The 14,915-nt window shown below is 45.6% G+C and overlaps 1 protein-coding gene across 3 annotated transcripts in view; it reads right to left on the bottom strand.

The window, feature by feature from the left end:
• Positions 1 to 9,000: 9,000 nt before the first annotated feature.
• The window catches only part of Snx4 (sorting nexin 4), a 63,374-nt gene continuing 57,459 nt past the window's right edge, over positions 9,001 to 14,915 (bottom strand). For all 3 annotated transcript variants that reach the window (XM_006974537.4, XM_076548750.1, XM_076548751.1), the window contains 2 exons: positions 12,975 to 13,089; positions 9,001 to 10,275 (listed from right to left, as the gene is read on the bottom strand). In XM_006974537.4, the coding sequence (XP_006974599.2) occupies positions 10,228 to 10,275; positions 12,975 to 13,089 (163 nt within the window). In that variant the 3' untranslated portion in view covers positions 9,001 to 10,227. The remainder of the gene's footprint in view (positions 10,276 to 12,974; positions 13,090 to 14,915) is intronic.

The following is a 14,915-nucleotide window of genomic DNA, read 5'->3' as shown; positions in this document are numbered from 1 at the left end:
GGTGGGTAAAAAGATTGTATGTAAGGCTGATGACCTGAGTTTGATCCCAGAACCCACGTAAAGGTGGAAAGAATAAACCCCACAGAGTTCTTCTCTGACCTAAACACACACACACACACACACACACACACACACACAATGACTATGGCATGAAGAAAGCCATGCACTTTGTGTGTGTGTGTGTGTGTGTGTGTGCACTGTGTGGTAAGAATCTCAGTATATTCTAGTTCATATATGCTAGGCAGGTACTCTACCGTTGAACCATGCTCCGACCCTTCTCAGAAGGGGACTTGCCATGCCCAGGCTGGGAATATATGCCCATATGCCACCATTGCTGGATCCTTTTTGTAACTGTATTCCAAAGGGAGAAGAGTTACCCGCCACACTTGGGAGAATGAAGAAACGAGAGGCTTGCACATGCATAGATCAGAAAAAATGGCATGTGCTTCGCCACAAAAAAAAGGTGGTTGGATATGTGATGAGTCGGGATTCTCTCCCAGACCTGGGAGCCCCCCCCCCTTAGAAGACAGGCAAGCACATCCGCACCTCTTGCAAGGCAAGGCTTTACCGCCCCCATGCTCCCACTGTCTACACCCTGGGTCCCGATTCTGACACCCTCTCCCAGGGAAGGGTCATCTCACAGCCAGCATCCCTGGGGCTGAGCCAGTTCAGGACAGAGGCATCGTAATCGGGATGTGTGATTGTATTCCCCCAAATATTGTGCATGCTAATAAACCTATCTGGGATCAGAGACAGAGCAGTCACAATATTAAACATAAAGGATAGGCAGTGGTAGCACACACCTTTAATCCTAGCATTCCAGAGGCAGAAATCCATGTGTTCAGGGATACAGACAGGCATGGTGACTCATCATGCCTTTAATCCCAGAAAGCAAGCCTTTAATCCCAGGGAGTGGTGGTAGAAAGCAGAAAGGTATATAAGGCGTGAGGACCAGAAACTAGCAGCATTTGGCTGGTTAAGCATTTGGCCTTGTTAAGCTTTCAGACTTTTGAGCAGCAGTTCAGCTGAGATTCATTCTGGATGAGGACACAGAAGCTTCCAGTCTGAGGAAACAAGACCAGCTGAGAAGTTGGCCAGGTGAGGTTAGCGTTGGCTTGTTCTGGTTCTCTGATCTTCCAGTTCACCCCAATACCTGGCTCAGGTTTGATTTTATTAATAAGAACTCTTTAAGATTCCTGCTACAGGGCTGAGTCCCCAGAAGAGAGATTCCTCTGAGTAATTACATTGCCGAAATCCAGGTGGAAAGGTCCAAGTTTAAAGGTCTGTTTACTTTATTATCTTTTTACCCCAAGGAATGTGGTTGTTTGGTTAATGTTTATTTTGTTGAATGATCTAGTTTTAGCCACGTCAATAAAAGTCAGTGCTACTTTTATAGGAGAAAAAAACAAAACAAAAAAACATTTCAACCAGAGGCTCCTCCCAGGTCCATTGGCTCTGCTGCCACCTAGTGACATATTCCTAGAGTGTAGGGCTGGCCATCTGGGACACCCACCAGAATCCGGGCCCGGGCTAGAGTCTGGAACCGCCCACAAGAGAGTAAGGTAAGCAGCTGGACAGAGGTCTTCTCCCTGAATTTTAATTTCCATATCTTAAAATAGAAACAAAACTATAAGAAGGAGGAGGTTGTTACAATCAAATGAACTCATAGCCAGCCTAGTGTCCTCTTATCTATTTGTCTTGTTGGATAACTTGATTCATGGAATGGTTTCCAACTACCTACCTACCTACCTACCTACCTACCTACCTACCTACCTACCTACCTACCTACCTGTTTTTGAGACAAGGTTGCATGTAGCCCAGGATGGTCTCATACTCTTTATAGAGCTGAGAGTGCCCCTCCACTTCTGATGCCCACTTCATCCTCCCACAATTCCTTCTGTAGTCTGTCTGTCTGTCTTCTATCACGTGATGATACATCTAGAAGGCAGATGCAGCCTCTCTTGTCTTAGGCTTCCTAGTCGCCAGAACTGTTTTGCTGTTCTGATACAGATCTTGCTAGGTAGCCCTGACTTTATACTCAGAACAATCCTCCTGTCTCAGCCTCCTAAAGTGCTGAGATTACACCTGGAAAATGTCTTTATCCTATCTAGAATCTTCTGTTACAGTCACATAACCCAGGCCATGAGGTCTGCGTACTGCCTCCCGGGTCTGCTCTTTCTTCCTTAGCCTGCTTCCTGCCAGTGTCCCTGTCATGGATATCCACGTGTCCCACCAAGAGCTTCAGTTTCCACCTCTACCAGAGGATAGGGCGCTTCGGTTACCCCTGGGCCAGTGGACATCCCTCACACTGAACATGAGCTGGGCACACAGAGGAGCTGCCCAGGGCTAGGATGTCAGGCAGTTATGAGAGCTCCCGAGATGCTGCCAGTTCCTGAACGGGGCTGCTGGGAAGCCTGCAGGTTGGGTCAGGCACACCTCCAGGCCTACCCGGCCTGCTCTGTGGGGCCTAGCTCATGTCTCTAGACACTCTAGGGACGCTTTTGAACAGGTCATCGCTGGCTTCCTGCTGGGGTGTCACATGTACCAGCTCATGTTGAGGAAGGAACTGGAGAGGAATTTGCAGGCCTCTACCCTCTAGCCCCTGGGTGACTGAGGCAGCAGAATTCACCTCAGGCCTCTTTTTAGGCACTTGTTTTCCTGGGTCCTTCCCACACAGGTCTCAGAGTAGCGTCTACCAGGCTCAGGGCTCTTGTATAGTATTAGCGGGACCAGCCTTAATATTATACATCCCAGGGGCTCAGGAGAGAGAACTACTAATGGCGAGGACTATTTTCAGGAAACAGAATCTCAGCACACCGAGCTCTATAGTCCACTTGCTTTAATTCCTCTGGCATAACATCCTTTATACACAGCTTCAGTTCTGTTCTTGTGTCTAGCTCCTTTCTTGCCTGATTTCTCTCTATATTTATCTATTGCTTCCTCTAAGTTCTATCTTAATTCTCTCGTCTTAACTCTGCCTCATCTAAGTCCTTCTCATCTTGTTCTTACCCAGCTAGTACTTCCCCATCTGGCTCTTCCTCATCTTCCATCTCGTTCCTCTAGTCCTCTCTTCTAGCCCTTCAATCTAGTTCTTCCCCATCTCAGTTTGTTCCTCTCAAGTTCTTACCCGTCTAGTTCTCCCATACTCTTTTCTCTGACTCTCCGTGCCCTGGAAGTCCTGGTATATAAAGCCAGGCTTCCAGGGTCAAACGGAGGGGTGATAAGAATCACATTGAGAAGCAATAACCGTTAATTATCATTTGCAACCCCAAAGGGAAGTGACCAATGGGGAAATGAATTAACTAAAGGCTGAATTCAGGTAATATCTAAGAAGAGGGCTCTTATGTGCTTAACTATAATCTTAAACGTAATCGGTAGAAAATGTTAAGAATCTATAAGTTGCTAGGTCAATGGGAGAAAATAAAACTGTCTTCTTTTTTCCTGTGACTCCTATCTGTCCAAGCTATCCGCCGTTTTTCTGCAGGGTGGGGGAAAGTGTGCTCGGTCGCTAGGCAACCTGTGTACAGCTAGATGCCTCTGGTGATAGTTAAAGGGAGATCTGGAACTAGAGGTAAGGTTTGGGAAAGGAGGAAGTAAGGCTTAATTGGTATATCCGCCAGGCCTTCTCAAACAGGTAGCCTGGATGGTTAAGTCTGTTCTTAGAAAGTATGGAGGTATCTCTGATAAGGTACTTTCCTCCATCTGGGGATGGACCTGGCCGGATGCTGCCAATGATGATAATTACAGGGAGGCTTGAACTGGGGTTCTGGCTGAGCATAGCTGTCAGTGCAGAAGGTTATCTAAATATTCCTAGAAGTGGTTAGGTAAGGAGTTAGCGGTCTATAAAGTTGGTAAGGCTGTAAGAAAGGAGGGTCCGAGCTAAATTGTGTAAAGCTATTACTTAACGTCCACCTGACCTAGGTGGTGTCTCCTTGTGGAATTTACCTTAAATCAGGAGACTTGCATGTGGACTGTTATTACTGCTAGTCCTTGAAAGTGGCTAAGGGAGATATCGGATTCCAGAGAAAGCCTTTCCTGAGGCTGTTCTCCAAATACCTGGAATGTGTATGTCCAGAGAGTGATCAGTCCACACTGTTAGCCCTTCTTAGGGAAAAGTCAATTGGGAAATCTATGAAGGCACACATGATTTTCATAACAGAAGACAGCTGATATACAACAAGCCGAGTAACACCAAAAACTCCTTGGGATTTGGCTTCATCTGGAGGAATCCCCTGATTCCTCCAGGTAGTGACTTTGCCATAACCAGCTGAGTTCTTAAGATATTCCTGCGGCCCACAGCAAAGGGCCGCACTTTATCCCTCCTGGGTCACCCTCCCAGGCTACCGAGAAGGCAGTGGAAGCCGCCGCCACAGGCACTTGGGAAAGCCACACAGGCTCAGGAGACAGAGAGACACCCTACCCAGAACTTGAAAATCTGCTTCAATTGGCTATGCAACCACAAATAAGACATTTCCCTTCTAGTCTTAATTAATTACTCATGGCTTTTTGGGGTTTTTTGGGAGGGCTTTGGGGGGCATCTAACCATGTTGCCTAGGTTGGTCAGGAATTCATGGACTTGCGTGATCGTTCCTGCCTCAGAGTCTCAGGAATAGCTGAATTACAGATCCAAGTAGCTACTGCACCTAGCTGGTTTCCTCCTGATTGATTGATTGAGAAGGTCTGACTCTGTAGCTCAGACTAGCCTTGAACTCTGGATGATCCTCCCGCCTCATCCTCCCAGGTGTGAGCAACACAGCTGGCCGAAGTTCGTCTTTAAAACGAGAGGAAATCCATCTAGGTTTCTGAAGATTGTAGAATCCTCTCTCTGAAAGAACGGGCTCTGTTTCGGGGTCCAGTAAGCTCTGAACGGAAGCTCTGGCCCTCACTGCTCTTTGGATGTGCTGTGCAATGGGAGGCGATGGAGGCGGAAGGCTTTGCTGAGCCAAGCTCAGGAATTAGCCCTCGTTTGAGCTGCTCCAGATGCAGAGAACGAAGCCAGCTGTTCTCCAGTGATTTGCACCCAGACACAGCAAAAGGCACAGTGCCTGGGGCTGGCAAGTATTTTTGATGTGACAGTCCTAATGAGGTGTAATCTGCTACATCAATCTACTTACTATAAACATAGATAGGAACACAGATATAAAACTGAGATTTCTCTCCTCTTCCTCTCTACCTGACACATACACACATGATTCTGAGTCGAGGTCAGTGAAGCAGGAAAGCAGAGGTAGAAGCTTAGTAACCTGGGGCTGCATTTGGTTTGGGCTGTAGGCACACTCTGCTTCCAACAATTGCACTTGGCACCCGGGACTCTTACCGGTACATCCTATGTACACACTCTGAACAACACACCTACTGACCTGTTAGCAACCTAGGACCTCCACCAGCATCGAGCTGCATGCACACCTGTTTCACACTTTTCTTTTTTTCTTTTTTTCAATCCATCACTTTAATCATCTCACATGTACAGTTCACTGGTATTAGTTACATTCATCATGTTATATACAATGATGGCAATATTTACTTATTTCCATTTTATTAATCTGAAATTCTACCTCCAGGACCGGTCATCACCCTTCTAATTTCTGTCCCTGTGGTTGGGATACTCTCAGTACCACAAAACTGTAATCACAGTTATTTGTCTATTTATGGCTTAATACTGCGTAACGCAGTGGAGGTTTTCCCACTTCACAGTGTGTCAGGATTTCTCTCCATTTTAAGGTTATGATACTCCATTATACACACATAGCTCATTTTAAAAACTCCATTTGTCCATCAATAACTATGTGTGTTGCTTCCATGTTTAGCTGTGATGAATACTGCTATGAGCATGGGTGCATGCATCTTTTGAAACCCTGTTTTCCATTCTTTCAGGTATTCACTCAGAAATGGCAGTACTGGCTCACATGGTGGTTCTAGTTTTCCTTCCTCTTGAGGCAGGCAGGGTCATCCTATGCAGGCCAGTCTGTCCTCAAACTTACTAAGTGACCAAAGATGACCTCGAACTTCTGATCTTCCCGCCTCCAGCTCCTGAGCTGGGATTACAGGCCAGGCTCATTTTTCCGGTGCTAGGGATCAACTCAGGACTCTCCCCAGCTAGGCCAGCACTCTACCAACACAGCCACATCCCCAGCCTGGTGATTATATTTTAAAACTTTTGTTTTGAGGCCAGGCAGTGGTAGAACACGCCTTTAATCCCAGTTTTCAGGAGTGCAAAGCCAGTCTGGTCTACAGAAGAAGTTCCAGGGCAGCCAGGGATACATAGAGAAACCCTGTCTAAAAAACAAAACAAAAAAACTTTTGTTTTGGTTTGAGACTTCATGCTGCCCAGGTTGGCCTTGAACTTGCTATGTAACTGAAGATAAGCTTGAACTCCTGATCTTCCTGCTTCTTCCAACTGCTGGGATTACAGGTATGTGCAGACATACCCAGCTTAGTTTTATTTCTGGGGAGGGGGGACTGCCATACCGTCTTATACCAGGGATCAGGTTTCACTTCACATTCCTGGTTTCCCAAGGTCCCTGTTTCTCTACACCCTCAACCACACTGGTTGTTTTAGACTGAGAGTAGCCTTTTGTTGTATGTGGACCCTCAACAGATATGACAACTCTGCTCACGCCCTCTGCGGTGGGTACCCCTTCTGTACTCAGTCTACTGACCAATGTAAATCTCCAGAAACATCATCATGCACATTCACAGAATTAATGCTTCAGACATTCAAATCGTACACATGTACGTAGGCAAAACACTCATACATATAAAAAATAAAACAATAAACCTAAAAACAAAACTTTGTATGCATATAACTCACACGTTGCAGGTACCCACAGAAACCAGAAGATCCCTGGCCTGCCAGACTAGCCAAAATGAATCTTCAGTTTCATCGAGAGAAATGCAACTCTCAAGCTCCAGTTCAAGTAACTGAACCAGAATTTACATTTCACCTAGACCACATGATTCATAAGCACATCAAAGTTGGGGAACACAGTATCTCATAGCTTGTCCCAGTCTTCCAGTTCCTGCATCCACTCCTGATGGTACCCGAGATTCTCCTGCTGAATGTTTGTGATCTGAGCATCAGTGCAAGCCACCTTTTCTACCCCTATGTGCACACGGCGTGCGTGCGTGCGTGCGTGCGTGCGTGCGTGTGTGTGTGTGTGTGTGTGTGTGTGTGTCCGTGTGTCCCATCCTGGTGTTGAATCAAGTATCTTCAATATTCCTATCCTCAGGCTTCCCCATGTAGGTGATGGTTAATTCGGATGTAAATGAAGGTTAAATATGACTTTAGTTAGTTTTAAGCTTTTAAGTTTTACCTTTACCAACTCCGCCCCCCCCCCCCCCCCCCCCCCCCGCCTTTGTTGTAAGTAAGTACTTCTGTTAACTCACTGGGCCACTTGTTTTAGTCATTGTTCTTATTATCTTTCTATGTTTATCTTTGGAAAGCACCTGGCTTTTACTAATCCATTCTGATTTTTACATACTAAAAAGGGTTTTGTGTATGTGTGTGCCACGTCCATGTGCCATGGCGCTCGGGTGGTTGTCAGATGGCCATCTGCAAAGGTCATTCTCTCTACAACTTGGGTCTCAGGCTCAAACTCAGGCTGGTGGGCCTGGCGGCGGCGGCTTTATCCACTGAGCTGTCTCCTTGATCCTAGATTATTTTCTCTAGATAATATAAAGTAAATTCTACTGTAAAATTCCTTTATGAGTCCTGTAAAATTGAGTAACAGAACCCATCAAGACAGTCCCCAGTCAAATACAATCAAGCATGTTTGCATGTTTTAGAAAAGGTCACATTTTATCCCAATCCATATTCATACACACACACACACACACACACACATTTAAAAAGATAAGAGTTAAGACTGGGTCTGAGTACACTGGCTTGGCTGGCCTTGAGTCCTGGTTGAAGGGACCCTACTGTCCCAGCCTGTGTGGCTGGGATTACAGGCACACAGCACCACAGCTGGCCTTAATTCTTCTTTCAAAACACAGACCATCCATCTGCCACGTTTTGTTACAGCCAGTTTAGGGAAGAGGCTTCTTCTCAGGGGAAGGAAGGCTTCACTCTGTAACTCATGCTGGCTTGGAATTCACTATGTAGCCCAGGCTAACTTCAAACTTGTGTTCCCCCTGCCCCCACCAGGTGAGTGCTGGGATTACAGGCGTGGCCCACCACAGTGAGATCAAGCTTGTCCTCTACTAGTGTGTGTGTGTGTGTGTGTGTGTGTGTGTGTGTGTGTGTGTGTGTGTAGGGGTGTTAGGAACTGAAGCTAGGGCCTTGCACACATGAAGGTGAGCACTCTACAATGAGCTATAACCCAAGCCCCAGGCTTGTGACTTTTAACTACCAAGTAGAACGGTATTAAGAGTTTAGAACACATAGGAAGAAAATGTGTATTTGCTGTAAGATATCTTTCTGTGTGCTGTGAATATGTGTTGCTCTGATTGGTTGATAAATAATGCTGTTTGGCCTATGGCAAGGCAGCTCAGAGGCAGGCAGGAAATCCAGGAGAGAGACAGGAAGAAAGGCAGAGGCAGAGGAGATGCCATCCCAACGTGCAGGAAGCAGCATGTGATGGCACACAGGTAAAATACGTGGTGACAGATAGATTAATAGAAATGGGCTGAGTTTAGTTACAAGAGCTAGCTAGCAAGAAGTTTGAGTCATAGGCCATGGCCATACAGTGTGTAAATAATATAAGCCCCTGTGCGTTTACTCTGAACAGCTGCAAGACCATGGGGGAGAGAGATTCATCCTGACTGCAGGGCCCGGCGGCTACAGGGAACCTTCCAGCTACCTGTGTTCACACAGATGACTTTTGCTTCTAAAAATGTTGCTTCTAAAACCATTACAAAGCCAGGTGTGATGGTGCACTCACTTGGGAGGCAGAGGCAGGTGGATCTCTCTGAGTCCAGCCTGGTCTACATAACCAGTTCCAGGATTAGCAAAGGCTACATGATAGATATCCTATCTCAAAAAGAACCAAACCATAGCAAAACTTTTTAAGTCTTTTCTAATTTTAGTGTCTACGTTTCAAAACACCAACATTTAGGTCACTTTAGAACAAAATATGACATGCATTATTTTCTACCAGAAAATCATATATTTTCATGTATGGATCATCATAAAATAACAGGAATCTTCTGGAAATAAACACACACTTCCTTTATTTATTGTATAAGTTTGGCAAACAGCACAAAAATCCAGCAACATTTTAAACATGTAAAAAAGTCAAATGTTAAACAGTACTGAGTATAGTTTTAAAACATTAGAAATAACGAGTGCACAGTTAAGATTCTGCAAGCTAGCAGAGAGAGTGCTTGGCTTCTGAACATGTACCACAGACACACATTAAAACACAACAACATAATTTATCTTTACAAAAATCACAGCCAGGCAATAGAAAAGCACATTAATGATGAAGGTACCAGCCCACATGTGTTCACTACGAGTGTCTTACACACGAAAATGCTACATCTCGTACCCTGAAATGCCATGTGCACAGAGCCAAGCGGAAGAAACTGAGGCTCGTTGCCGAGGTTAACAATTATTTGAGGATAATAGTGTTCAATTAAAACTTTCTCTATAGCAATTCCTAGATCATAATAATGTATTTACCCCACTGCATATTTCAGAAGCTGACTTCTTTGTTGGCAGTATAAAATTTCTGACCAGTATCAAAATCTTGGTGAAACAGAAACTGAAGGCATTGTCTAGTATACGCAGATGGTACAGGGTCTACAAACAGGGAAGAAGACCTCCGATTTCACAACAAGTTTCTGCTGAGCTTTGTCACACCAAACAGCTCAACTATAAGGATAACCCTACAGCAGAAGTGGGTCCTACCAAGTCAATACCGGAATCTCATCTTGGCAAGAACCCCCTACATGAAAAGATCTGGAACAGTTGGTATTGAGAGGAGCACATGGAAATTAACTAACACCCTAACACTCAGTCATTGGTTCAGAAGCCTGATGAATAATCTGTTGGTATATCTTATTAAATTAACTTTTGGAATCAGCACCAGTCCCCCAAACCTCAAATTATTCTTCATTAAATAAAATGTATCCTTTTGTGCTATATGAACATGAGTACATTTAAGTTAAAGAAAGCTGATGTGTTCAACTGACTGTATGCTTTTATGTTTATTAGGGAGCAACTGATTTCTCTTTACTTGTGCTTCGGTTGGGGCACTTGATTGGAGAGAAAGTCACTTCTCAGGATTACATCTTGCTAAAACATTCCTTAGCATTGGTCCAAACTTGAATGCCCTGAAAACAAAAGAAACTTTACAATGTGATTCTGCACAACAGACCTACAGCCAACATCACAGGGACTGGGGAATTTGAAAACCCCTCTAACAGTCTTGACATCTTAGCCAGAGCTGTGAGTCAAGAAAAGAAATCAAAGAGACACAAACGGAAACCAAGAAGTCACACTGTCCCCATTTGCAGGGGACATGACCCTGCTTGAAGGACAGGAGACTCCACCACCCTGGGTCACCCTGTTAGGTGCTACCCTGAGAAAAGAAATGGAGAGCAGGTGAGGTGGCTCACCAGGACCCACATGCATATGGCCCACCTTCTACATAAAGCCTTTATTTATTTATTTATTTATTTATTTATTTATTTATTTATTTATTTATTTATTTATTTATTTTTGGTTTTTTGAGACAGGGTTTCTCTGTGTAGCTTTGCGCCTTTCCTGGAACTCACTTGGTAGCCCAGGCTGGCCTGGAACTCACAGAGATCCTCCTGGCTCTGCCTCCCGAGTGCTGGGATTAAAGGCGTGCACCACCACCGCCCGGCTAAAGCCTTTTTTTAAAAAAGAAAAAATGTGATCCATCTCAGCACTGTTACAGAAGAGGGTCACGTGAGCACATACAAAACAGTTTTGTCTGGGAGAAGGAGAAATGTATGTGTTTTCTAAGTGACCGTAGCTACCAAAATATCCAAGAGGACACACACTGAGGTATACCCGAGGAATAATTTTTAAAAGGAATCCTGGTGCTTGGGACTTTGAAATTTTCATTATCTGTGCTATTTTTTTTTTTTTTTTTTTTTTTTTTTTTTTTTTTTTTTTTTTTTTGGTTTTTCGAGACAGGGTTTCTCTGTGTAGCTTTGCGCCTTTCCTGGAGCTCACTTGGTAGCCCAGGCTGGCCTCGAACTCACAGAGATCCGCCTGGCTCTGCCTCCCGAGTGCTGGGATTAAAGGCGTGCGCCACCAACGCCCGGCTATCTGTGCTATTTTTATGCTGCTTAAAATCTGTAAAATAGGTTGGGGGTTTAGATAGTGGGTTCTATCATCAGCTCAACAAAAAAAAAAAAAAAAAAAAAAAAAGAGAGAGAAAACCTGTAAAATAATTGAAAAATCAAATTTTAACTTGCTTGTTTGTTCTGAGGCAGGTGTCTTACTATGTAGCCTTCGATAGCCAGGAACTCACTATACAGACCAGGCTGGCTTCAAGCTCATAAAGACCTGGCCGCTTCTGCCTCCAGAGCACTAGAATTGAAGGTATGCATGGCCATGCTTGTCCAATCATTTTTTTTTTTTTAACTTCAGCCTAGGACTAGAGAGATAGCTTAGTGGCTATGACTATGTACTGCTCTTGCAGAGGACCTGAATTTGGTTCCCAGTGCCCACATCAGGCTGCTCACAACCATTAACTCCAGCTGTGGGGGACCTGCTGCCTCCAGCCTCTTCAGGTACCTGCACTCATGTGCACATACCCATACGTAAAACACACACACACACACACACACACACACACACACACACACACACACACACACGACTGGAAATCAAAATACATCTTTTAAAGAAGTAAAGAAAGTCCAAAAACGTTAGCCTAGTTGATTTGATTAGATTTAACCCATATTACAAACTTGAACAAAAACAGAAGTACTATGCACTTTTTGCTCTGGAGTAGGGGAGGGGCTCATTAGCCCAGAGTACTCCTCAACTTAGTATGTGGGAACTTCTGGTCTTCCCGCCTCAGATCTACCTGCCCTGTGCTGGGTCTAAGGGTGCATCTGCATGCCTAGCTGCATGTGGTGCTGGGGACCCATCCCAGGGCTCTGTGCGTGCTCAGCAAGCACCCCACTAACTGAGCTATACCCCCAGCCCAGCTACTTACTTTAAAAGCTTTGTGACTTGTGAGCTTTTGCTTTTTCATCATTACTGCAATTCAGTCATGTGATTACAGTCAAGGAACTTAAGTTATAGTTCATCAATAATGATACATCGACAACAACATTTTATGTAAAATATAGACACTCATATTTAGCCAAGAATAAACTAATATGTTAATCTTAACTTTGGGCACTTAATTTTAAGTTTCTAAAGAAAAACAAACTATTAGGCACAGGTATGGTGTAATCTTTTTGTTTGTTTGTTTTGTTTTGAGACAGGGTTTCTCTTTGTAACAGTTCTGGCTGTCCTGGAACTCACTTTAGACCAGGCTGGCCTTGAACTCACAGAGATCCACCTGCCTCTGTCTCCTGAGTGCCAGGATTAAAGGGTGCACCACCACTGCCCATCCAGTTTGTGCTTGTAATGGTAACACCTGGGAAGTGGAGGCAGGAGTCAGAGTCTGAGGTCAGCCTGTGCTGCACAGTGAGTTTTGGGCTAGCCTGGGCCAAATAGTGGGTTCTAGCAGTTCTCTTCCGTCACAATGCAGTTGTGAATGAGGAGAAGTTAGTAAGAGAGCTTACTCAATGTCTAACCCTGTCTTATTTTTATTTTTCTCTCTGTGTGGCACACACATGCCACGGTGAGTGTGTGGAAGTGGGAATCCAGTGTGAGCAGGCAGTCCTGACAGCAGCACCTTCACCCACAGGGCCGTTTTCCGAGAGGCTCTCACGCCTCCGTCGTCCCACCTCCTGCTCTACGGGGCGGCACTGGCTCTCCTAACTCCGCCCCCCTAGCAGGCATGCCCTCCTGAGCATGCAGCTGTCCTGGGGCTGGCTACCTTTTTGCACATGCTGATCTGCATGACGGCATAGCTGATGAGGGCTTCCTTCAGGTCTCGGTTCTTCTGCTCTTTGAAGCGCTCGATATCAGCCCATGCGTTCTTCACAAATTCCCTGAAATAGAACAGACAGCCATGCTTATTCCCCCTTAAAGACACTGCACACGACAAACCCAACCAACCAGCTCAAGCAGCCATTTTCCCAACCTGACACACCCTCTTTCTACAGGGAGGAGGGCAGCTACCGAAGGACACTCAGAAGGCTCTGGACTCTCAGGAAGCTGCAAGACTACAAGCTCTTCCCCAGGTCACAGAGGCAGTGAGCAACCTCCTGGGGAGAGACTCCCTCCTGGGGAGAGACTCCCTCCTGGGGAGAGGCTCCCTTCTGGGGAGCCGCCTCAAGCTGGGCAGGAGCTCCGGGCTGTGCTTTCCCCAGTCGGCACCCATGTCCTGTAGATAACCAACCGCCCTGAACTCACAGGCTCACCAAGCTAGGGTGAACTGTCTCTTTGGTGTGTCCTCTGCGCCCTGACTGGAGTAAACAGACATCTGTTCACATCTTTAATGGAGGCAGAGCCAGGTGGATTTCTGTGAGTTCGAAGCCAGCCTGGTCTACAGAGTGAGTTCCAGGGCCGGCTCCAAAATTACACAGAGAAATCCTGGGGGGGAAGGGGGGAGAACAGTTGTATTTTCCTAAAATGTATGTCAGGGGAAATAGAAGTATCTGGATGCTCTCCACATCATGCTTCCTATTTCTGTGTACATTAACACTTTTTGCCACAACAGTTCCACCTTCAAACAGATATGGATGGCTCCTTGACCACTTACAGCCTTACAGACCCCACAGGAAATGCCTGCCTTGGGCCACTGGAAAATATGCACTGATTATGAATCCTGATTAGCAGGTGTATGATTTAAATGACAACCTGGAGCTGGAGAGGTGGCTCGGTGGTTGAGAGCACTGGCTGCTCTTGCAGAGGACGGGGGTTCAGTTCCCAGCACTGACATGTCAGCCTACAGCTGTCTGTAACCCCAGATCCAGAGGACCTAACAGCCCCTTCTGGCCTTCATGGCCACAAGGCACGTACATTGTGTACACACATACAAGAGGTAAAACACTCACACAGATCAAATAAAAAGAAATACATCTTAAAGGACGAGCTGGGTCTTCACCTCTGACTGCTGGGCTCAGTGGCGGTACCTGTAGCCCAGCTACTAGGGAGGCTAAGTGGAAGGTGAGCTGGACCCCGGGAGTTCACACGAGCCTGAGTAACACAGTGGGACGAAACCGCCAACCTCACCAATCAATCCATAAATGAATAAATAAACAAAAAGTCCCTATAGGTAACTTTTAATTATATTGAGAACTGACTTTTTTGAGTCTACAATTCTAGAAATTAATGAAGGCACACTTTAAATTTTTTTTTTTTTTTTTTTTTGAGACAGGGTTTCTCTGTGTAGCCCTGGCTATCTTAGAACTCACTTTGTAGACCAGGCTGGCCTCGAACTCAGAGATTCACCTGCCTCTGCCTCTTGAGTACTAGGATTAAAGGTGTGGGCCACAAAGCCTGACTAAAACAACAGATTCTTGTTTGTGTTGATCTATTTCTCATTTAGAGGAAAATAGCCAAATGAGGAAGCCGATCTCTGAGATCCTAATTTCCAGGAATATTTATGGAACAACTATTCCAAGCCTTTATGCAATGTATGAAGGGGGCACAACTCTCACTGACTCTGAAGGTCCGTCCTACCACCCAGTACCAACGGTGAGAACGAGTTCCGACGTGACGGTCTGGGCGGCTCCCCGGGAAGTGGCACCGTGCTGTGTTCCGCAGGATGATCGGGTTTTGTTAAACGGGATTGAAGACAGGCTCAGAGAATGTGGGGAGCATAAAGAGCTGCCACCCTATCCACCCCTCCCTGCCCCCTTACACACAGTTC

Source organism: Peromyscus maniculatus, chromosome 12 (assembly GCF_049852395.1).
Source record: "Peromyscus maniculatus bairdii isolate BWxNUB_F1_BW_parent chromosome 12, HU_Pman_BW_mat_3.1, whole genome shotgun sequence".
NCBI classification, from domain to species: Eukaryota; Metazoa; Chordata; class Mammalia; order Rodentia; family Cricetidae; genus Peromyscus; species Peromyscus maniculatus.
The sequence above is the reverse complement of the archived record's forward strand: the minus strand, read 5'-3'. Positions and strand labels throughout refer to the sequence as shown.